This window comes from Crinia signifera, chromosome 2 (genome assembly GCF_055691185.1).
Source record: "Crinia signifera chromosome 2, ASM5569118v1, whole genome shotgun sequence".
NCBI lineage: Eukaryota > Metazoa > Chordata > Amphibia > Anura > Myobatrachidae > Crinia > Crinia signifera.
The window spans coordinates 153,629,022-153,653,684 of NC_139218.1; the positions used below are offsets into that span (position 1 = coordinate 153,629,022).

At 44.8% G+C, this 24,663-nt stretch overlaps 1 protein-coding gene across 7 annotated transcripts in view; it reads left to right on the forward strand.

Annotated features, from left to right (window-relative positions):
• PARL (presenilin associated rhomboid like) overlaps nt 1–24,663 on the forward strand; it is a 132,746-nt gene that overhangs the window by 51,602 nt on the left and 56,481 nt on the right. For all 7 annotated transcript variants that reach the window (XM_083173140.1, XM_083173143.1, XM_083173145.1 and 4 more), the window contains one exon: nt 8,136–8,276. In XM_083173140.1, the coding sequence (XP_083029266.1) occupies nt 8,136–8,276 (141 nt within the window). The remainder of the gene's footprint in view (nt 1–8,135; nt 8,277–24,663) is intronic.

Here is a 24,663-nt window from a genome sequence, read left to right on the forward strand (position 1 = left end):
TACTCCAACAAGCCCACTATATTGATATTAATCCTATTGTTACCTTTATATATTTTTATTTTCTTATTTTTGCTTATTTCTATATGTGTAATTATTTATGTATTGTGTATTGTAAGCTTTTTTATCCTTTTACATATAAATTTTGTACTATTCAAGCAGTGTGTCCTTCATTCATTTCTCTGCACAATTGTCTGGCAAAATAGAGTGTTAAATTCATCAAATAAATTGTCAGCAGTGCAAGTACACACCTACCCCCTAGATCCAACATAACGTTCTGAGTGCCTCGCCACGCCATGGAAGAACAGAACAAAGAGAATCCCAAGCGAATGAGAATAACAAAAATAACTAAGTAATTGCAAGATACTGAGAATAAAGATAATACAGAACCAGGCTACAATGGAGCACTTTCATGACCTCACATTGGAATAAAGGGACCAGCAGACTTTTAGCAGCTGCAGGTGGAAAGAGGCAGCCTGGGAAGGGCAGTAACTGGCTGACAGGGCACAGGAACTGACTGCCACAGACAGGGACCTGCAGAGGGGCAAGTCATTACCTAAACTAGGCAATATCACCGGCAGGGCTGAGAGGCCGTATCCCTTAAAAGGGATGCTGTAGCCAATCATCTGCTGCCACAAGCACCAGCCCCCCAACCCTAATAACATGAGGGGGACGAGCGCACACTGCTCGGTGTCTCCTGTAGATATAGCAACTGCCAGGTGGCTGCAGGGGAATGCCGCGGGGCAGAACTGATGTCGCCCACCGGGGCGGAAATGACGCGCGGGACCTGGCACCACAGGGCGGCAGTGCCACATGCGCCCCACAACCCTGGGCACTGGCACTCTGCTGCGACGCCGCTGCTGCTACATTGTCAGCTCAGACTAGACTTAAGGAGGTGGGTTCAAATAGAAACTATGGGTGTGAAAGACAAAGTAATAAGGAACGGTTAAGCAAGAGATTGGAGGTTGGAGAAGGGGGGGTTGGGAAGAAGAACTAGATTTAGTAAGAAATCATTAGCACATCTTGAACAAAATCACCCCTCAATAGAATTGACACAATTGGGCTTTAAACATGGAGGGATATACCCTTTTCAGAAAAGACAGGGAAAATAAAAAGGGGCGGGGGGGGGGGTTGCTTTTATGTAAGAACTAACTTAAAACCATCTGAGAAGGTGATGAGCTCGGGGATAGATGAAGATAATACTGAGGCCGTGTGGGTAGAGTTAACCGAAAATAATACAAAATCTAATAACATTTTAATTGAAGTATGCTATAGACCGCCGAACATTAATGAAAGGGATGAGTCTCTACTTTTAAACCAAATAAAGAAATCGGCAGATCAGGGGCAGGTATTATTTCTGGGGGATTTTTTTTTTTCAATATATATTTTATTGAAGCTAAAGTAATGAGACAATATACAATGAAAGTGTATACACATATAATGCACAAGAGTGGTCAAACAATAAATTGTACATGTATGTCTTGTAATGGTCTAAAGCAATGAGAAGCTTCAAGTAACTTTTTTCTAACTTAATATAACAGCTCGAATCATGAGGGCAACCCACACACATCTAGAGTGATGATCTATCTTGTGAGAAGTAGGCTGTGCGGCTCACAACAGATTTAGTTTATGCGTATATCGTATAACCTTATAACAATAATTTGTCATATTCTGTGTTTCACCTAGAAAGATGTGTGTGTGTGTGTGTAGTAGTGTAGCCAAACTGGCTTTTGTCCAAAACAGAGGACAAACAATATAGACAACTTCAATAAAACAAACCACTGCCGACTACCCGGTTCCTAAGGCCGCCGATCCATCCATGGGGCAATCCATCCATAGAAGAGGCTCGAGTAAGAAGAAGAGGAGGGAAAGGGTGAAGAAAGAGAAATAAGGAAAGAGGGGGGGGTATCGGAGTCGTAGAGTAAGGGAATTAAAATAGTCTTATATGGGAATAAGGTCTTTATTGCCAAGGAGTTGATTGGAGTACCAGATTGTAGATTGAAAACATTGCCTTAGAGCAAGTTTAGTTGCAGGGGGTAGGGTCTGGATAAATTTATTCCAGCATCAAAACAGAGCAGGTGTTAAGGTTTCTTTGTACTGGGAGGTCTCAAGCCAATCCATTGTAAACAAAAAGATTAAATGGGAGGTAGCCATGGGTAGAGTGGCTCCCACATCATGGATCCATTGTTGCAGGATTGCTTTACGGCTTAAGGCTGACAGGATCATTATTATTATTTTTTTCCTTTTTGGGTATGCCTGATTGATCTGCTAGATAGCCAAAGATTGCCCAAGGAGCCGTGCAGCTAAATGGGATGCCTAGGACTGTGATGCCATATATGTGTAGGTCGGACCAGAATTGTCGAATAGGAGGGCATTCCCAAAAGCAATGCATTATGTCGGCCTCTGTGGCAAGACATTTGGTGCAACCTGCAGTGTCAGATATACCCATTAAATGTCTCCTTTTGGGGGATAGATATGCCCGGTGGAACATCTTATATGTCATTTCCTGATAAGAACTTGCTGGAATAAGCCTCAAAGATGCACTAAAGGTTTCAACTATCTGTTCAGATGAAATGGAAGCAATCTGGGAAGCCCATCTGTCGATTTGTGGTAATTCAGTCTCAGGATCTATCTCAACTCGGATTCGTGAATAAATTAAAGACGTAGAGTAGGAGCCTATACGTATAAGTGAGTCCATAGGGTTGGTATAATCAGCGTCTTGTAATTTAGGTAGTACTGTCTGTATATAATGAACAGCTTGGGCATAGAAAAAACCATGGGTAGGGCTAATGTTAAATTTTTCCTTCGCCCCATCAAATGAAAGTGGTGTATTAGAGTTTAGGTGGTTACGGATATTCAAAATACTGTGTGAGCGCCAAGCAGTGAAAGGTAGTGCAGCGGTTCCCCGTTGAAATTCTAAATTGCCAACTAGCGGTAGAAAAGGGGAATGTTGAAAATGGAGACCAAGAGATTTCCTAGACATTTCTGGGGGATTTTAACCTTCCAGAAATTGACTGGACAAATGGGACATTTAAGTCAGCAAAAAGCAGTGGGTTCCTAAACTTACTCAAGGATCAGTTTATAACCAATTCATAATGGGACGTTTTTGGATTTAGTATTCATGAACAATGTAGATTTAGTTTCAAATACCAAAGTAATAGGACTTCTGAGTAACCGTGACCATAATATGGTTTCACTGGAAATCAACTTCTGTAAACTACAGCATACAGGACCAGCTAAAATATAAAATTTTAGAAAAGCTAACTTTGATTTATTCAGGGACTCTTTAAAATAAATAGATTGGGAAGTGTTATTTGAGGGGGGAAATGCAGAAGAAAAGTGGGATACACTAAAAAATGTGCTTAATAATATGTCACTAAAGGCAATAAGGGCAAATTCAATAAGAAAAAGCCACCATGGTTGGACAAAAAAGTAAGGAGAGCAATTAACAATAAGACAAGAGCATTTACATTTTACAAGGATAACATGAATGAGGAGACGTTCAGCAAGTACAAAGAATCAAACAAAATTTGTAAAGGGGTAATCAAAATAGCTAAAAGGTAAAGCGAAGAGCACATAGCCACATACAGCAAAACCAATCCCAAGACGTTTTTTTTAAATACATCAATAGTAAACGAGTAATCAAAGAGAACATAGGCCCATTAACCAGTATTAACGGTAATAGCTTTACAGAGGATAAGGGAAAAGCAGAATTGTTAAATGAGTTTTTCTCATCAGTGTTTACTAGGGAAGAGCAGACAGTGGAGCATACAGGTACCACAAATGGGACGAGCAAACCAGATCTTAAAATAAATTTCACGACAGATAAGATGACATTACGGCTCAGTAAAATCAAAACAAACAAATCCCCAGGCCCTGACGGGATTCATCCTAGGGTATTAATGGAATTAAGGGAGGAATTAGAAACACCACTGTATTAGGTTTTTGAGAACTCATTATCATCTGTATGGTACCAAAAGACTGGAGAATAGCAGAGGTAGTATCAATATTTAAAAAAGGAAAATGGGATGACCCAGCTAACTACAGACTTCTGAGCTTAACATAAATAGTGGGTAAAATATTTGTGGGATTTATAAGGCATGGTTTTCAAAAATATTTAGGGCTTCACAAGCTAATTAGTATTAACCAACATGGGTTTGTGAAGAATCGTTCATTACAAACAAATTTACTAGGCTTTTATGAGGATGTCAGCAACAACATTGATAATGGAAATGCAGTAGACGTGGTCTTCCTAGATTTTGCTATGGCTTTTGACACGGTTCCACGTGAGAGATTGATAAATAAAATGGAAAATCTGGGACTAGCGGAAAGCATTTGTAGATGGGTAAGGAACTGGCTGAGTAATAGAGAACAGAGGGTGGTCGTAAATGGCACAGTATCAAATATGATACCAATATTAAGTGGAGTGCCACAGGGGTCGGTGCTAGGGCCCCTTTTATTTAATATATTTATTAATGATATTGGGGTGCGTATACTCAGCAATGTTTCCATCTTTGTCTAATAAATGCAAGATTATGCGTCTAGGGAAACATAACCAATGTGCTAAGTATAACCTAAGCGGGGAGGCACTGGGTAGTTCAGAACTTGAAAAAGACCTAGGAGTCCAAATAGATAACAAGCTGGGGTGTAGGGCTCAATGTCATATAGCAGGGATGGGGAACCTTTGGCCCTCCAGCTGTTACTTAACTACACATCCCAGTATGCACTGCTTCATCTTTGCTATTTGGCCATGCTAAAACAGTAGCAAAGCATTCTGGGATGTGTAGTTCAACAACAGCTGGAGGGCCGAAGGTTCCCCATCCTTGTCATATAGCAACAAATAATTCGAACAGGATACTAGCATGCATAAAAAAGGGGTATGGAGACTAGGAACTCAAATGCAATTATGCCACTGTACAAAGCATTGGTTAGACCACATCTAGAATATATAGTACAATTCTGGGCCCCGCACTATAAAAAGGACATCCTAGAACTGGAAAAAGTCCAAAGAAGAGCAACAAAACTAATAAAGGGATTAGATAATTTAAGCTATGAAGTGAGATTGAACCATTTAGAATTGTTTATGCTAGAAAGGGGCGTTTAAGGGGGGACATGCTAAACATGTACAAATATATCAGAGGCCAATATAAGGAACAGTCAGATGCACTTTTTACTGTAAGGAAGGACTCAAGGACACAGGGACACGAGTTTAGATTAGAGGAAAGAAGATTTTGTTCCGCTAGACAAAAACATTTTGTTAGTCAGGGCAGCCAAACTATGGAACTCTCTTCTGGGAGATGTGATGTCGGCAGACACAATAAATACATTTAAAATAAGGTTGGACAAACATCTATTGGTTAAAAACATACAGGGGTGCAAACAATAATCAGAATCTGTCCTTAAATCACATCGGTATACATTACATATATAGCAAGGGATGAAGCTAATACACCAAGGTTGAACTGGATGGACATGAGTATTTATTCAGCCTTAAAATACTATGGGGCAGATGTATTAAGCTTTAACAAGAGATAAATCCAAGGGTGATGAGGAGAGATAAACATCCAGCCAATTACCTGCTAACTGCCATGTTACCACCTGTGTTTGAAAAAAGTCTGTAAGGAGCTGATTGGCTGGATGTTTATCTCTCCTTATCACCCTTGCATTTATCTCTTGTTAAGGCTTAATACATCTGCCCCTATGTAACTATAACAAGGGGTTTCTGCAGATATGCGTGACTGCGATGAGGACAACTTGTGACCCGAGCCTGGCTAACATCTATATGGAAAGGAGAGTGGATATATATGTGTGGATCAATAAGTACCTGTGTTTGAAGACAGGTGGCGTTGCTGAGAAAAGTTGGTATTACTATCGTGTACTACCATCTTTCAAACAACGCTATACCAAATTTCAGATTGATCATAGGTTAGTTTTTTTTCCCACCACGAAAATGCACCAGCTCCCTCATCTGGAATTGTTGCGGCCAAATAGCATAAACTGCACTATCAATTGTTGCCTTGTCCATGTGACTTCTTTTTGTTCCCTGTCCTGAAAACGTGGCTCGCGGGAAAATCAGTTTGACAAATTGTATTTTTTAGAGGGTTTAAAGAAATGGCAGGGACATTGGGAAAAGTGTATTATGTTGAAAAACAAATAAATATTTGTGTGAAAAATTTTCGTCTTCATTCTTCAACACAGGTACTTATTACTCAGCGGGTGGCCTTTCTCCTGGTGGGGCCCTTCTAGCCCTTGTAACTACTCTTAAAGTGGACCTTTGTGTACTGCTGGATGACTGATCCCTTGCACAGTCTGATTCTGTAGGCCCAACTGTATACTTTATACTTCGCATAATCACTCTTAACTTTTTACGTTTCGATTTTGAGCGCAGTGACATGCATCAGGATCACATAGGCATTAAATGTGGCTGTACATTTGTGATTCAGACTAACTTTCTGTTCGATTTAGACTATAGTCTAAATCGGATAGAAATTGACCCTGAATCACACCGTGTGTACACTACTTTTTACATTGTCCAATAATTTTGTGTCAAAGGGTTTTTTTGTTGTTTGTTTTTTTCAGCAAGCTTTAACATTAAGTCCATGGGAACATTTATTGAGGACCACAGTACACCGGCTGTAAAATTCTGCGTACAATGTGACCGATGCGATGGATCCGATTTTACATAGGGAACAATGTTAAATGGCCCAATGGACCGATTTTTGATTGTATACCCACCCTGATGGTTAATTTGTATGTAAAATGCCCCCCATCGTTAACACCACCCCACCCGAAGCATGGCGAGCGCAGCGGTACCCGTCCTCCGACCTTTTCATACCCCCACTATCTACGTCGGAGTTGATTTTATATAGTGTGGCGAGCCACCGAGCCGGAAGCGTGGCGACGCGTAATACCTGTGAAGTTCTGCGCGTCCCCTCGCGGGGCTCGCTACACTCGCCACGCTTCGGGTTCGGTGGCTCGCTGCGCTCGCCACACTATATAAAATCAACTCCACACCGACGTGGATAGTGGGGGTATGAAAAGGTCGGAGGACGCATACCGCCGCCCCTCGCGGGCTCGGTGCACTCGCTACGCTTTGGGTTGACGTTAATCGTGGGGTGGCGTTAACAATGGGGGGGCATTTGACCCATAAGGGTGGGGATACAATGAAAATTGGGGTCTGGGGGGCATTTAACATCGGGGCCAATGTAAAATCGGGTGTCAGGGACATTTTACATTGGTTCCAATGTAAAAATCGCGTCCATCGCATGTGATTTTTTTAGGTCCCGATGGATACAATTTTTATCGCTGACGCTGTGCTAGGAAACAAGTACCCATTTTTTTAATCCATCATCTTGCACATTCGCACAACAGTGATCTGTTTTGAATAACCCTCATAGATGGCTGTAGTACTGGAAGCAAAAATGTAAAAAGTATGTAACTGCTTACATTACAAACTTAGTGCAGTTTAGCAAAACAGTGTAATTTCTTAGTTGTATTTTATATAATTTAATAATAATCTGTCTACAGCTTTGTTTTATATGCATTGTGTTTATCTGAAGTACAGCTCTCAAACATCAAGCTGGATACACACTTCACAATGTGTGTACCCAGCGGATGGGACGGCCGATGTAAAGATACATCAGCCGTCCTGTACGCACTGAAAGATATATTTTTTCCATGTATGCTATTGTTTGCCTGGGTTTTCACATTGAACCATGCTGCACGCCCAAGGAGACGATCAGGGAAATGAGCTGAGAGAGCACGCAGTAGGGGAAACACATTAGACCATGTGCTTGATATTTTGGGCCAATCTGCTTTATTAGATGATATCACATAGTGTACCCAGCTATAAACTGCAGTTACTTTAGTTTCCTATGACAATTTACTATATTGTTATGGATTTATAGCCTAGACTTCCATTTATATATAATGGTCCTATACACGTGTGTAATTGATAACCTGACAAGTGATTTATGAAAAAAATGTGGCTTAAATGCTCTAAATGTTAATAGAAATTAGTACCATAATTTATCTGTCTAATGTATGTTTACTTTTATGCTTCTTTAATGTACAAGACACATTTTGAGTAGGTTTTAAGTTAATTGGTATACTGTTTTATACAGAATATGAATGATCAGTTTTCAGGTTGCTCTTTTGGAGTTGCTGCTATTTGGCAGTATGAGACATTAAAAAATCGGATGAAGAGTTATCTAGATGAAATTCAAGCAGATTGGCTGGAGAAGTTACAGCCTCCAAAACATGGAGACCTAAGGAAGCGGGTACAGTAGTTGCTTAATATACTTTTTGTTGCATGCATACATTAACTAAACAGCTTTGTTATAAGAGGATTTATGTTCTTACCTTGTTAAATCCTTTTACATGGGGACACAGGGAACATTGAGTATAGCCTGGAGAGGGTCTGGTCACCAACTGGTTACAATATTTTTCCCAGCAGCCTCCATCCACTATATTCTGCCACCAGCCAATTAAGTTAGCAAGTCCATGGCAGGAGCGAGGAAATGTAGAGGGAGAAGGATGTATGCAAACATACTCACAGGAAAGGTGTCCTGTCCAGATAACCGGTACATTAGAAACTATACACTGCGAGTTCCCCCCTATGGACTAGAAGAAAAGGATTTAATAAGGTAAGAACCTAAATCCCTTTTTCTTCCATCCACTAGGAGACAGAGGGAACATTGAGACATTTCAAGCTGTTACCTAAAGGGTGGGGACACTTCTGAGGCTGCGTCTGAAGGTGCAAAGCTGTGAAATGCATAAAAACTAAGTATGGGCAGAGAACCACGTAGCTGCCGATTTAAAGCTGCTTTGTTAAAGTACCACACTGAGATACCCAAGAATCCCCCACCTACCAGTGAAATGAGCCATCCCTCGACAAAGGCAGGAAAAGCTATTGCAGAGTAAGCTTGTTACATAGTCAAGTGGAACCGCCAGACCCAAGAATGATTTGAAGCAGGCCAGCCCCACTTGTGATTATACAGGTCAAAGAGAATCTGAATTGTGGACTTCTTTAGCCTTTTCAGTATCCGGACTGAACATAGATTGATACTAGATCGACCACAATTGGTCGACAGTCAAAAGGTTGACTAGGTTCAAAGGTCGACAGTCAAAAGGTTGACAGGGTTCAAAGGTCGACAGACAATAGGTTGACAGGGTTTAAAGGTCGACAGGGTCAATAGGTCAACATCCAAACGGTTGACATGGTCAAAAGGTCGACATGACTTTTATTTTATTTATTTTTACCAAAGTTTGAGCTGACGTATCAACAGGTGGTATTTCATTCCCTACCCTCCACTACGGCCTGGAGGGAGAATATAATAGTGTGCCGAGCGCATCGAGGCACTGAGCCCGAAGCATGGCGAGCGAGTGAACCTGACTACTTCGAGGTCTTGAAAAAGGGTCGTGCAAGGACCCGAAACGTCGACTATTGTGATGCATTTTTAACAGGATGAATTAAAGTATTGGAGTTTTAACTTTTTCAAGTCTGGTGAGTGCGCTCTCTGGATATTCCCCCTACGGATATAGATATATCTATATATATATATATATATATATATATCTATATATGTATATAGATAGATAGATAGATATACACCGTATTGATCAGACAAATACCACTTTTCCACTAGCTTAAATACAATGGTATTTGCATAGGAGCAAATTTGTTTTCTTTTTTTCTTTTTAAACAAAAGTTTGTTTATACAAACAGGTTAAATAGAGATATGTGCACTCGCCACTTTATCAAAAAGGATTAAATTTGATAAAATCAACAGGTCTTTATTCACAACGACGCCCACCTATGGATTAGTACAAATCAGCACGTTCACAGGTGTCAGCTGTTGAAGTAGCCCGTGGGCTCCAACCAATATCTGTTACAAACAAAACAAATATAACCGTTTAAAATAAAACCGTTGCATTGGATGAATCTCAACTAATGACACAATAATGAATTATTAAAGATACAGCATACTGTCATATATCATTTGTCTAATTTATTGTATGAAAAAACATTTACTTTATAATCACATCATGCCTGTTGTCAAGAATTACTACCAAAAAGAGACATACATGAAATTAACATCGTTCCGTTAGAGTAGAAATAAAGGCTATAGGAAGCAATGCAATCCTGGCTTTTCATTAAGACCTTTAGGTGCCAGTGCATCTAGAGTAAGTATCCATCTGCTTTATAATCTCAATAGAGCTTTACCCCTCTCGCCACCCCTCTTAAGCGGAGGGACGTGGTCAATTAATTTAGTCCGTAGACTAGCACAGTTGCTAGTCTATGGATTAAATTAATTGACCATGTGCAACTTGAGTATTCAGGAGAGAAAGGACTAGAATACTAAATTCAGGGAACTGAGGGAGAATCGGTCTGTTCTTGAATTATAATATCAGCCCCTTCACCGGCCATGGTGAAAACCTTCCAGGGGTTCCAGCGGGTTAGGAGGAGGTCATAGGAGAATGGGTGAGGGAGAGGCCCGTCTCGAGTAGAAAGTGTGAGTGGGCTTTCCGCACCACTAGGGGGATGGAAGGGGGGGTCTCGTTTCCAATGCTGTGCAAGCACTGTTCGGGCAGCGAAGCAAATATGGCCTAAGCCGTAGTGGAGGGGAGAGGGAACTGAGAAGACGAAACAGTTTAGGAGAGCTATAAGGGGTGAGGGCGAGAGAGATATAAGTAGCACTTTGTTAATGAGGTCAAAGACTGCTTTTCAGAAGAGGAGAATCTTCGGGCAGTACCAAAAAAAGTGGAACTGATGGCCAACCTCACCACATTGGCGCCAACGGAAGTTCGAGCAGGAGGGCCAGATGGTACGTAATCTGTCCAAAGTGAGATATAACCTATGTAGAAGCTTAACGTGCATCTCGGAGTAGTTTAAACATCTGGACATGGAGTATGAAGAGGCATAGATATGTTTCCACTGGGCCTCCGGTAATACTTGCCCAATATCTAGTTCGGAGGAAAGAAGAAGAAAAAAGGTTTGTATTGGATGCACTCCTTACAGTGATAGAATATTTCTTGGCAAAATTCCTTTTTTGTTTAAAAAGTGGCGGCTCCTTTTATCTTTATTAGGTAAATACAGGATAAGGAGAGAAGCACATGAAGCGAAAATAAGGGGTTAAAAATACACATTGACACACAAACAATGGTGTTTTTGAAAGAAAAGATCTGTGATTTTAAAGATTTAAAATGTAGGTAGAGAGAGCCATAGACTGCCGGTGCCTAGATACATACAGGGGTATATTCCCCACCAGGGTGTGTTCCTAACAGTGTTATAATATCACACTTATGATCTTCAACAATTTAATGTGTAAGAAAATGCTTGTTGTTTCCGATATTACACTTTAGACACTGGTCGCATTTATAGTATCTGCTGATATATGTCAAGAGTTGGGAGGGTAGAACAACAGTGTCCTCTGCTGGACAGGGCAATAAATGACACTCAATTAATTCTATGTATTGCCACGTCAAGATCACACCTTTAAGGTGGGTGATATATGTTGTACCCCAATTTATAAGTTATTAAAACAGTAATTTGGATATTACAATGGTGATCTTAGCCAAATCACACTTCAAATAGAGTTGCCTTTGATTGGATTTTAATAGTGTAGAGCGGCTCCCTTTCTGGGATAGGTACTGTGTGTTTATCAAAATACAGTCTCAGGTTGTTGCCTGAATTCACCACATTTGTCTATTTAAACCCCATTAGCACTGTGACTGGAGGTTAAAACATACACCTATTATTGTATAATATCTCTAGAGATTGCAGTATGGAGCAGCAGTGCCCTCCGGTGGACACATTAAATATGACACCTCATTTGTCATGTATGGCTACACCAATCTGATATTTAGGATATAACTGGTATGGGGTATATGCTGAGGTTCATAGATCAGGTATGCCCTGTATTGGTAGGTACGCCACGTGTCAGTTGCTCAGGTGGGAACACACAAACATCTGGTAACACAATATTACATATGGAAAATGAATCTCCTAGGCTAAGCACCAAACAGTCTATTCTGACCCTACAGACAGACAGAACACGTGTTTCGCTTAGTTTAGCTTCTTCAAGCTGACTGGTCAACTTGAAGAAGCTAAACTAAGCGAAACACATGTCCTGTCTGTCTGTGGGGTCAGAGAATAGACTGTTTGGTGCTTAGCCTAGGAGATTCAACATTTCCTCTGGTATAGTGCCACAAGCAGTAATGCTATTGTATACCAGGAGAAGGTCAGGGGCCAGAAGATCAGGGAACTAGGTGTAAAAGTCATTGGTGAAGCAGTGGGGGCCAGGGGTCTTGTTCTTGGGAAGGAATTTAATGGTATTGAGGATTTCTGTTAGGGACCATGGGGCATTTACAGTTTGGAGCTGTTCTTCATTAATGGAGGGAAGGTTCAGGTTGGCTAGGAAGGAGTTGATCGACGAAAGAGTGGGTTGGGGAGTGGAGGTGTCAGCAGAAAGATTATAGAATTGGGAGTAGAATGAGGCAAATTGGTTAGATATGTCGGACGGGTTGTGATCTTTGAGTTTGAGGGCATCCTAAGATATTGGATTCTATTTCTGGCTTGTTGAACACGGAGCTTACAGGCAAGGAGTTTGCCAGATCTGTTGCCCAGCAGGTAAAACTTCTGTTTAAGCCTGCTTAGGGCAGCTTGTGTATGGGCCAGGAGGAGTTTCTGAAGGTTGGACCTGACCATAGCGAATTGTTTCTGGAGGGTTTTTGAGGGTCTAGTTTTAATTTGAGTTTTCAGATCTCTTATTTTGGAATCAAGTTCATCTAACTTTTGTTGCTGAACTTTCTTAAGGCAAGTGCCTGCCTGGATGGCTGCTCCTCTAGTTACTGCTTTTAAAGAACACCAGTAAGTTAGGGTGGATGTGTCTGAGGGGGAATTGCAATGTTGGAACAAGTTGAATAGTGTCCGCAATAATGTTTTTGGAGGTAGGTTCAGTTAGTAGATAGGGGGAGAGTCTCCAGGGGTGAGAGGAAGGTAATTGGTGGGATATGTTCCATTTGACGGTGATCGGACCATGGTCTGACCAGGTAATGGGAAGGATATCACTAATTTTGGCTAATTGTAGGGACCATTTGTCTGATAGGATATAGTCGATTCTGGAATATGTATTGGGCACTGGGGAGTGGTAAGTATATTCACGGCTCAACGGGTTATGCGTGCACCATATGTCATATAAGTCATATTCTGACAACGAGTTCTGGAATGCCAGGAAAGTAAAGGAGATGGAGGAGGTCGGGGGGATTGGAGGACTTATCAAGTTTAGGGTCTAAAACTAAATTAAAGTTACCCATTAGGAAGAATGAGCCTTTGCGGACCTTCTGAAATTCTGTACAGAGTTTACAGAGAAATGAGATCTGATTCAAATTGGGGGCATAGATGGAGACTAAAGTGACGGGTTTACCCTCTAGGGTTCCAACTAGAATAAGATATCATCCGTTCTTATCTGCTATCAGGGATTGTAACTCTGTTCCTTTTGAAGGGGCCATTAGCAAAATATCTGGTAGGGTAAAGGGAATCTTTAAGTACCGGAGGGGGGGGGGTGTAGGGAGGAGAAATGGGTCTCTTGAAGTGAGATAATGTCAGCCTTCTGTTTAGCAAAGTATCTAAGCGCTAATCGCCTTTTATTGGGGGAGTTCAACCCCTTAACTTTGAGGGACATTAACTGTACCAATCAGGAAGAATTGTAGGGCGATAGAGTGTAAGAGATGAGATGGATGGGGTGTGTGACAGTTGGGGAGAGGCCGTGTGCCTTTCCTTATTGGGGTAGTAAAGGAGGTGATTGAGGGGAGGGGGTGAGAAAAGGCATTTAAGAAGGGAAGAAAAAAAAAACATCGGGATAGGATGACTACTGCAGGGGGAAAAGGAACTTGCAGTAGTACGGTGGATTGGGAAACCATGTGGCCTAGCGCCACCACCCGTGAATATTACAGTAAAAGACAAGTCAAAAATCAAGGCAGACAAGTCAAAATCAAACATGAACTTATGAACTTTTAGAGGGAGAGAGAGTGTATAAACTTCAGCGTAAAAGTTACAAATATTCGAGAAAGCGAAAGAGGAAAAGGGTTCTCAAGCTATGAATTGAGGACATAAAGACAAAGCAACTCACGGACCATAGTAAAATGGTGAACCAACAGTGTAAAGAAGTGTAGGGAGGGTCGACTACAGATCCAATGGCATGGAGGTATTACATCCGCCAGAGTTCAGGTGGCGACCATTCTGGTTTAGGAGGGGCGCGCTTCTTTTAGCCTGGATGGGGTTCAACAGTCCATAAGAAGCTTGGCACCTGCATCTAGTGAGGAGACTGTGTAGGATGAGCCTTCATAGGAGATGATCAACTTCACAGGAAAGAGCCACTTGTATGGGATATCGTGGGATCGTAAATCCACAGTGATGGGAGTTAGGTGTCACGGCTAAAGGGCTGGATGGAGTCGTGTGGTGCACAGGAACCGGAGACGGACCAGGAGGAGTAGGATTGAAACGTGCAGGTTTAATAACGGATTTCATAAATGATAAACTTCACTCAAATACTTCTTTAAGTGACAGTTGGAATAAATTAAATAGAGTCCAGCACAATACTAATAACGGGCAGGGAAATCTGGAAACGTATACTTGGTGAGCCAGAGTACATAGATGAGGATCCGGAAGGAGGTTGATTTGATGACAGAAGAAATGGATCCGGATGACTGAAAGATGATGGAATGAATGAGTTGTATGAAGGAGGACAGCGGGAAGCTGTGCAGGGTAATTCTGGGACACAAGCAGGAACAAGCACTAGGTAGGACTTGCAGCATTGGTGTCAGGAGAAAACTTCCTTGTAGCAAGATGCAGGGAGCAAGGCACCAGAGTCAGGAGAGAAAGAGCCAGGATCCGGGAATCAGCTAGGAGTTGTGAATGACTCCAAAGACTCATTGCACTGACACTGAACAGCCTAGGCAGATCCCCTATATCCCCAGGGGATGGCTGCCATTGGCTGTCAGCACAGGATGAGGAGGGAACCTCCACTCTGGGCCAATCTGTCTCCTGCCCTCAACCAAGATGGCGACGCCGGCCTCCCGGCACCACTACTGCTGCCATCCCTACCCAGAGCTGCCGCTACCCGCACACCGCAGACCGGAGCCTGCACACGCTAGCCGGCGGCGGGCGCGGACGGGTGAGTACTGTACCCGCCGCGCTCCGTCGCGGCTACGTGTGACAGTACCCCCCCTTTTCAGGGTGACCCCAGGGCGCCTATGGGCCTTGTGCGGATTTCTCTGGAGAAATTGCTTTACCAGTTTTGGAGCGTGCAAATCAATGGAATCCACCCAAGAGTTCTCTTCGGGACCAAACCCAACCCATTCCACCAGATACTGGGTACGAGAATTGCGGCAACGAGAGTCTATAATGCGTCTTACCTCGAATTCAGCCCCACTTTCGGAGTTAATCTTGGGCGGTTTGGGAATCTTCTTTTGATAAGAGTTCAACCTTAAAGGCTTGAGGAGGGACACATGGAAGGAATTCGAAATCCTTAGGGAAGGAGGAAGTTGAAGTCTATAAGCGACAGGATTAATGACTTGGATGATAGGGTATGGCCCAATGAACCGGGGAGCCAGCTTCATAGAGGGCAGACGGAGGCGTATATGGCGGGTAGACAGCCATACCCGGTCTCCGACTTTCAATCTGGGCGCTGCCCTTCTTTTCCTGTCTGCCATCCTCTTGTATCGGGCGGAAGATTTAAGAAGAGCGGTGTGGACATCCGACCAGATTTTAGCAAAGCGTTGTAATGAAGTGGTTGCTGCAGGAACTTCGGAAGAGGATAATTCTGAGAAATCCGGAGATCGTGGATGTTTGCCGAATACTGTAAAGAAGGGGGTGGTTCCGGAGGAAGAGTGATAGGAGTTGTTATGCATATATTCTGCCCACGGGAGAAGATCCACCCAGTCATCTTGGGAAGACGAGACAAACAGTCGGATAAAGGCCTCCAATAAGAACGTGACAGGAACATCAAGGTCTTTTGTGCTCCTGCGTGCCCTGCGAAGCGGGAAGAATGTGCCCATGACAATATTTTCTTGCGAAGTTCGGGGGGAACGAACGTTTTACCTGGAGGAGGAGATGGCTGTACGGTTACTTGGGCGAAGACCAGCGGATCGAGGATTGGACGAGGAGGTGTCTCTAGGTCAGAGGTCGTCTCAAAGGAGCGGGATAGAGCGTCTGCCTTAGTATTCGTGGTTCCAGGTCGGAATTTAATTTGGAAATCAAAGCGTTCAAAAAACATGGCCCAACGGGCTTGGCGGGCAGTAAGGCACTGAGCCTGTTTAAGAAAGGACAGATTTTTGTGGTCTGAATACACGGTGATCTTATGTCGTGCCCCCTCCAGAAGGTATCGCCACTCCTCTAACGCAGTTTTGACTGCAAGCAACTCCTGTTCCCCGATGGGGTAATTCTTCTCTGCTGGGAGGAATTTTTTGGAGAGGAAGGCACAAGGGTGTAATTCTTGATCCTCACCTTTTTGTGACAAGATGGCCCCGATCCCTTCCGAGGATGCGTCCACCTCGAGAATGAAGGGCCTGTCGAGGTCTGGTTGGAGGAGGATTGGTGCCGTCATGAATGCTCTCTTTAACTGCTGGAAGGCAGAGGATGCTTCTGGCGACCATCCGCTTGGATCAGCTCCCTTGCAAGTGAGAGCAGTGAGGGGAGCAGCGATAGTAGAGAAGTTCCGGATAAATCGCCGGTAATAGTTTGAGAACCCTAGGAATCTCTGAATTCCTTTGAGTGTTGTGGGGGCTGCCCAGTCTTGGATGGCTCTCACCTTCTCTGGGTCCAGTGGCGGAGAGAATGTGACCCAAGAATGGAATGGACGTGACCTCAAAAACGCACTTCTCCAACTTGCAGAACAGTTGATTTTGGCGAAGACGTCGTAGGACTTCGGACACTGTCTGTCTGTGAAGTTGGAGATTTGGAGAGAAGATGAGTATATCGTCTAGATAGACTACGATGGAGTGGTACAGCAAGTCCCGAAAGATATCATTTACAAACTGTTGGAAGACAGCGGGGGCGTTACAAAGGCCGAAGGGCATCACCAGGTATTCATAGTGGCCGTCGCGCGTGTTAAAAGCCGTCTTCCACTCGTCACCTGGACGGATCCGGATCAAATTGTAGGCCCCTCGCAGGTCCAATTTAGTAAAGATTGCTGCCCCTCTGATCTTGTCGAATAGTTCTGCGATAAGGGGTAAGGGATAGCGGTTTTTAATGGTGATGTCGTTCAGGCCCCTATAGTCGATACATGGCCGAAGACCGCCATCTTTCTTTTTCACAAAGAAAAACCCGGCCCCGGCCGGAGAAGTAGATGGTCGAATGAAACCTTTGTTTAAGTTCTCTTGAATGTACGAGGACATGGCCTCAGTCTCAGGTAGCGACAGGGGATAGATGCGGCCACGAGAAGGGAATTTCCCGGCCACCAGCTCTATCGGGCAGTCCCAAGGACGGTGAGGAGGCAGGGTGTCGGCACCACCTTTACTGAATACATCTGTAAATGAACGATATGGTGCGGGTATCGACAAGGGTGGAGCTGAAGAGGATGAAGGACAGTTACCCTCACGTTGTGGATGGGTCTGGTAGACCGGAAGGATCTGAGGAATGCAAGTAGACTGGCAATCTGTTCCCCAGGCCTTGACCTCCATATTGGTCCAATCGATGTGTGGGTTATGTTTGGAGAGCCAGGGAAGGCCCAGGACCATTTGGTGTGAGGACTGTGGAAGAATGAAGAATTCGAGGGTCTCTTGATGTAGAGCTCCTATGAGCAGTGTCACCGGGGTGGTCTGATGGGTGATTTGTCCACTACGAATTCGACTCCCATCCACTGCAGTGAGGACCAGCGAGTGATCCAGGGGTTGCACAGGCAGGGCATGTTGGGTAACAAAAGAAGAAGAAAGGAAGTTTCCCGCTGCTCCAGAGTCCAATAGGGCCTGAACTCTTTTTCTCCCTTGGGGACACACAAGGGTAACCGGAATGGTGGAATCAGAAGAAGAGGGAGATGGAAGCAAGACTCCTAATCGGACCTCCCTCGGGGAGATTAGGAGCGGTCGTTTCCCGGCCGCAGCGGGCAGGAAGCCAATAAGTGAGCTGAGGAGCCACAGTACATGCATAGATTCTCTCGCCGTCTTCGGGACTTCTCTTCGAGAGAGAGACGGGAGCGGTTGATTTGCATGGGCTCATCTGTTGACACCGCAGGAGGCGGGGTTGGTTTGGAGGCTGGTGCGACATTGGAAGGAAATCGAGGGCGAAGGCGATCAGAGCGATTCCTCTCAAGTTGGCGTTCTTGGAGTCGCAGATCGACTTTGTTACATAATGAAATGAGTTCAGCCAGGGTGGAAGGAGAATCGCGAGTTGCTAACTCGTCCTTGATGCGCCCGGCTAGGCCGTTCCAGAAGGCAGAAACGAGAGCCTCTTCGTTCCATCTGAGTTCGGAAGCCAGGGTTTGAAATTGTACGACATATTGTCCCACTGGGCGACTGCCCTGACGAATCCTTAGGATCTCCGTGGCTGCGGAGGACACTCTGCCAGGCTCGTCGAAGATGCGACGGAAGGAGGCCACAAATTCTTCATAGTTATTAAGGATGGGATCCGCACGCTCCCAAAGGGGGGACACCCACTCCAGGGCTGGACCCGCCAGTAGGGACACGATGTAAGCCACCCGAGTCTTGGGAGAGGGGAAATTGGAAGGCTGGAGGGTAAAATGGACGTCACATTGATTCAGGAATCCTCGACACCCCCTCGGGGACCCGTCATATTTACTGGGGGTTGACAGGTGTAGCTGGTGAGGAGCAGCTGGCCCAGGGGGAGCAGCAGGGGCCGAAGCTCCGGAGGTTGGTGCTGCTGAAACTGAGGGGGCCGCCTGAGGTGATGACAAGGTCTGGAGAAATTGAGCCACTTGACGCTGGGTAGTCTCTACTTGTTCCAATCGAGCCATGATGCCTTGAAGAACATCCGTCATGGAGGCCTGTGCTTCACCCGATTCCATCGGGTCAGTGCAAACTGTCACGGCTAAAGGGCTGGATGGAGTCGTGTGGTGCACAGGAACCGGAGACGGACCAGGAGGAGTAGGATTGAAACGTGCAGGTTTAATAACGGATTTCATAAATGATAAACTTCACTCAAATACTTCTTTAAGTGACAGTTGGAATAAATTAAATAGAGTCCAGCACAATACTAATAACGGGCAGGGAAATCTGGAAACGTATACTTGGTGAGCCAGAGTACATAGATGAGGATCCGGAAGGAGGTTGATTTGATGACAGAAGAAATGGATCCGGATGACTGAAAGATGATGGAATGAATGAGTTGTATGAAGGAGGACAGCGGGAAGCTGTGCAGGGTAATTCTGGGACACAAGCAGGAACAAGCACTGGGTAGGACTTGCAGCATTGGTGTCAGGAGAAAACTTCCTTGTAGCAAGATGCAGGGAGCAAGGCACCAGAGTCAGGAGAGAAAGAGCCAGGATCCGGGAATCAGCTAGGAGTTGTGAATGACTCCAAAGACTCATTGCACTGACACTGAACAGCCTAGGCAGATCCCCTATATCCCCAGGGGATGGCTGCCATTGGCTGTCAGCACAGGATGAGGAGGGAACCTCCACTCTGGGCCAATCTGTCTCCTGCCCTCAACCAAGATGGCGACGCCGGCCTCCCGGCACCACTACTGCTGCCATCCCTACCCAGAGCTGCCGCTACCCGCACACCGCAGACCGGAGCCTGCACACGCTAGCCGGCGGCGGGCGCGGACGGGTGAGTACTGTACCCGCCGCGCTCCGTCGCGGCTACGTGTGACATTAGGGCTCTTTGTTTGGCTAGGGTCAGAGCAGAAAAGTCCGGGAAGAGCTGGAGACAGCCGAGGGTGTCTGAGCCGGCAACTTCTCTCGCTGCCTTCAGGATAGTTTATTTCATTTCGAAGAAGTGGACTCTGAGAAGGGTGTCTCTGGGGAGCGAAGAGGGGATGGAGCAATGTCGAGGCAGTCGGTGGATTCTATCGATCATCATCTCTTTGCGGTCCAAATCAGGTAGGAGCTTGCTGAAAAGAGAAAGGGCATAGTCCTCAAGTTCAGGATTTGACACTGAATCAGGAATCCCGCGGATTTTGATGATATTCCATCTGGAGCGATCCTCCAGATCTGCAATTTTATCTTTAAAGGCCTCCAGATCGCTTTGTTGTTGGTCATGGGCTGTAATGTCATTTTGAGTGGAAACTAGCTCTTCTAGTTTCTTTTCCAAGTGGTCGGTGCGCTCTGTGATAGCTCTGACATCGGTCTTGATTTCGCAGAGAGCGGCTGAGAGATCTTGTGACAGCTCGGTCTTCAACGCGTATAGAGCTTGATAGAGTGTCTTCACTGTAAGGGAGGCATCGGAGTCAGGGTTAAGCTCCAATGGGAGGAGGGAAGATTGGGAGGAGGGCGCCAAGGGGGTTTGCAGCGGGGATTTACCGGCTGCTTTAGCGGAATCGGATGTGGGATTCCTAGCAGGAAAGGATACTTTTGGAGGGAGGATACCTTGACGGGTCCCAGCGGTCAAGTCGGGGGAAGGGCTAGATAGTAGCTTGAGAGTTTACGCTGATTAGTTAAGTAAGCAATAAAGTCATGGCGGGTGAAAGCGTAGTTTGAAGATTACATCTCGTCGATTACATCAGTGAGGTTTGAGTAGAAATAAGTACGAGTGAAATCTCCAATTTCCGCGTCCGGGGGGGCCGGTGGAATCAGTAATGTAGAGGATATACCTGTACACTGGTGGATGACCAAACGTATATTGGTCTTCAGATAATTATAGCAAGGTGCAGGAATGGTAGAGGGCAGTATGGAGGAGGGGTCAGTAGCACCTGGGCAGGCCGGTGAATATTAACAGCCCTGGGGGGGGGGGGTTACCAATGCCAACTTGCACCACCAACTCCTGTGCACTACAAGGTCTTGGGCTCCACCAAGGTCCCCAGTTGGGGCAAGCCTCTTATTACTGGCACAGGGGGGCGCAACAGCGCGCCCAGGGCATCTAACCCCAAGGTGCGCACTACAGGTCCCAGAAGTGCTTCACTCCTCCATGCAAGGGAACTAGCAGGTCATAACACAGGGGTATGTGACTCACCACGGGGATGTCAGGTCCAAGGGAGGCAGCAGGTAGACCCATGACGCCGGCGCACCACTGCTCCCAGCAGAGCCAGGCCTCCACGTTGATGCAGCGCTGGGTGGCCTCTGGAGGTTAGGAGAGGTCCCCCGGGTGGAACAGAGCCCCCGCTGGGCAGGGGGGTCTCCGTATGGAAGATCGCCGGACCGGAGGGCTCCGGCTGCACAGAGATTGGCGCCGGGGGAGCGCTGATAACTTTAGGCCCCAGGGGAGCGCTGATAACTTTAGGCCCCGGCTTGGGGACGGGCCTAGGCCGCAGAAGCAATTAGAACGGCCGCAGAAGCCGCTAGACTCCGCGGCCGCAGACAGCGGGATCCGGGGGACAGCTGGGGAGTCCCAACTGTGGTGGCGCAGGATGGGCTCCCAAGAGAACAAAAACCGCAGTGATGGCCGGAGCAGGAAACCGTGCGGCCGTCCGAGATAGCTGCTAGGCCACGCACCCTATAGCCTTTATTTCTACTCTAACGGAACTATGATAACAGGCATGATGTGATTATAAAGTAAATGTTTTTTGATATAATAAATTAGACAAATGATATATGACCGTATGCTGTATCTTTAATAAATCATTATTGTGTCATTAGTTGAGATCATCCAATGCAACTGTTTTATTTTAAATGGTCATATTTGTTTTGTTTGTAACAGATATTGGTTTGAGCCCATGGGCTGCTTCACGGCTGACACCTGTGAACGTGCTGATTACTACTAATCCACAGGTGGGCGGTGAGAGACGTGGGGAGGCTCTTCCAATCTCTGATTGGTGAAGGTGTCTTTGTATGTGAATAAATTTGTGCAACTCAGTGGGGGAAATTTACTAAAGGAAATTTGTAAAAAATAGGTGTATTTGTATTCAGAAATACACTTATTTTTGACATTTACTATCCCGAAAATACGGCAATTCGTAGTCGTATTGATAGCACATCAATACGACTACGAATTGCCGTATTTTCGGGATAGTAAGGGGGAAATTTACTAAAGGAAATTTGTAAAAAAATAGGTGTATTTGTATCCAGAAATACACTTATTTTTGACATTTACTATCGCGAAAATACAGCAATTCGTATTGATGTGCTATCAATATGAATACGAATTGCCGTATTTTCGGGATAGTAAATGTCAAAAATAAGTGTATTTCTGGATACAAATACACCTATTTTTTTACAAATTTCGTTACTTGTTTCCTAGCACGGCCACAATCTCGGGCATCGCGGGTAATTTTTAATGGTCTACGATGCGACCGACGCGATGCCCGCGATTTCCCATTGAAATGCATTGAAAAAGTCAAAATCGCGTTGGTTATGCGGCCAAAAAAAGCATAAGATGGTACCGACGCGATGCCCGCGATTTCCCATAGGGAACAATGTAAAATGCCTCAATTTAACCAAATCAACATAGGGAACAATGTTAAATGGGCCAGAGACCCCCAAAAACCCCCCTGACCAGTGAAATGGCCCCCCAAAAATAGTTAACACCACCCCACGATCAAGTTGAACCCGAAGCGTGGCGAGCGCAGCGGTATGCATCCTCCGACCTTATCATACCCCCACTATCCACGTCGGCGTGGAGTTGAGAATAGATAGTGTGGCGAGCGCAGCGAGACACCGAGCCCGAAGTGTGGCGAGCGGACGCGGATACCTGTGAAGCCCGCGAAGGAACGCGTTTACCGGTGAAAGTATCCGCGTGCGCTCGCCACGCTTCAGGCTCGGTGGCTCACTGCGCTCGCCACACTATCTATTCTCAACTCCACGCCAATGTGGATAGTGGGGGTATGAAAAGGTCGGAGGACGCATACCGCCGCCCCTCGCGGGCTCGCTGCGCTCGCCATGCTTCGGGCTCACGTTGATCGTGGGGTGGCGTTAACTATTTTTGGGGGGGCATTTCACTGGTCAGGGGGGTTTTTTGGGGTCTCTGGCCCATTTGACATTGTTCTCTATGTTGATTTGGTTAAATTGAGGCATTTTACATTGTTCCCTATGGGAAATCGCGGGCATCGCGTCGGTCGCATCGTATGCGATTTTTTTAGCCCGCATGCGATGCGACCGACGCAATTCTTTTTACCTGCGATGCCCCAGATCAAGATCGTTGTGGCCGTGCTAGGAAACAAGTACCCAAATTTTTTTTTGTAAATTTCCCGCATAGGGGGAAATTTACTAAAGGAAACTTGTAAAAAATAGGTGTATTTGTATCCAGAAATACCGTTATTTTTGAGATTTACTGTCCCGAAAATACGGCAATTCGTATTGATAGCACATCAATACGAATACGAATTGACATATTTTCGGGATATTAAATGTAAAAAATAAGTGTATTTCTGGATACAAATACACCGATTTTTTTACAAATTTCCTTTAGTAAATTTCCCCCAGTGTGTTCCAATTGTTCGCAGATGACGGCGTCTTGCCGAAACATGTCGGAATAAAAACTTGCTGTTTTACCTTTCTGGAAGTCTGATGAGTGCCATCTTTCCTCAATACTATATTGGGACCAACCGTCCAAGAGAGGCATCGGAGCCTTATACAAAATTATAACCGAGAGCAGGTTCCCCGCTGCTATATATATATATATATATATATATATATATATATATATATATATATATATATATATATATACTTGTTTGGTGTGGCCAAGCACACTGCCCTGTTGCTGTAGCTGGTCGGGTGCCCCGTCAAAGGTTATGTAGACTGTGGCGGGTGTGGACGTAGCACTCCAGACATTGTAGTAATCCAAAAAAGTTTATTTGTGCATTTCGTCAGGAGCCTGACGAAAATGCACATGCATTGAAACGTTGCTTGTCTGCAAATAAACTTTTTTGGATTACTACAATGTCTGGAGTGCTACGTCCACACCCGCCACAGTCTATATATATACTTCTGGCAATTGCCTCACCTTTAAAAGCATAGTCTGCTGACACCAGATAGCAAGTCTGAAATCAAACATTAATGTGATAGCTATGTTTATTGTAATAATTTTGAGCACTAGTTTTAGGACCTGCAGAAAAGTGGGGTCCTGTGAAGGGGGCTGCAGGCTTAAATGCATTAACCAATACATAAACTAAATCTGCACTATTTATTAATACTAGTTAATTTAGTAAGTGCAGAGCCCCTGCAATTTCAAACAATGTGACCACAAGCCATAGGGCACCCCAAAACTAGGGAAGGTGAATGCCAATGTTTAGTGTAATATATATATATATAATATATATATATTTAGAAGAAAAAAAGAGAAAGCGCACCATCAACAAACGATGTACAACAATTCTTTACTGTTATAAATGCTCACATACATGGGGGTTAAAATTTCTCGGCTTATTGGCATCAGGTAGGACAAAGATGGCTTTGTACTGCAGCGAGTCCAACAGACACAGGTAAGGCTTCCCAGCGTGTGCAGTCTCTCACACTGCACACTCAGCTCCGCCGCCAGTCAGGAGGTGACTAAGTCCTACATTGTGACGAAACCGGTCAGGCGTAGCAAGTACAGAGGACTTGGTGACGGCATCTG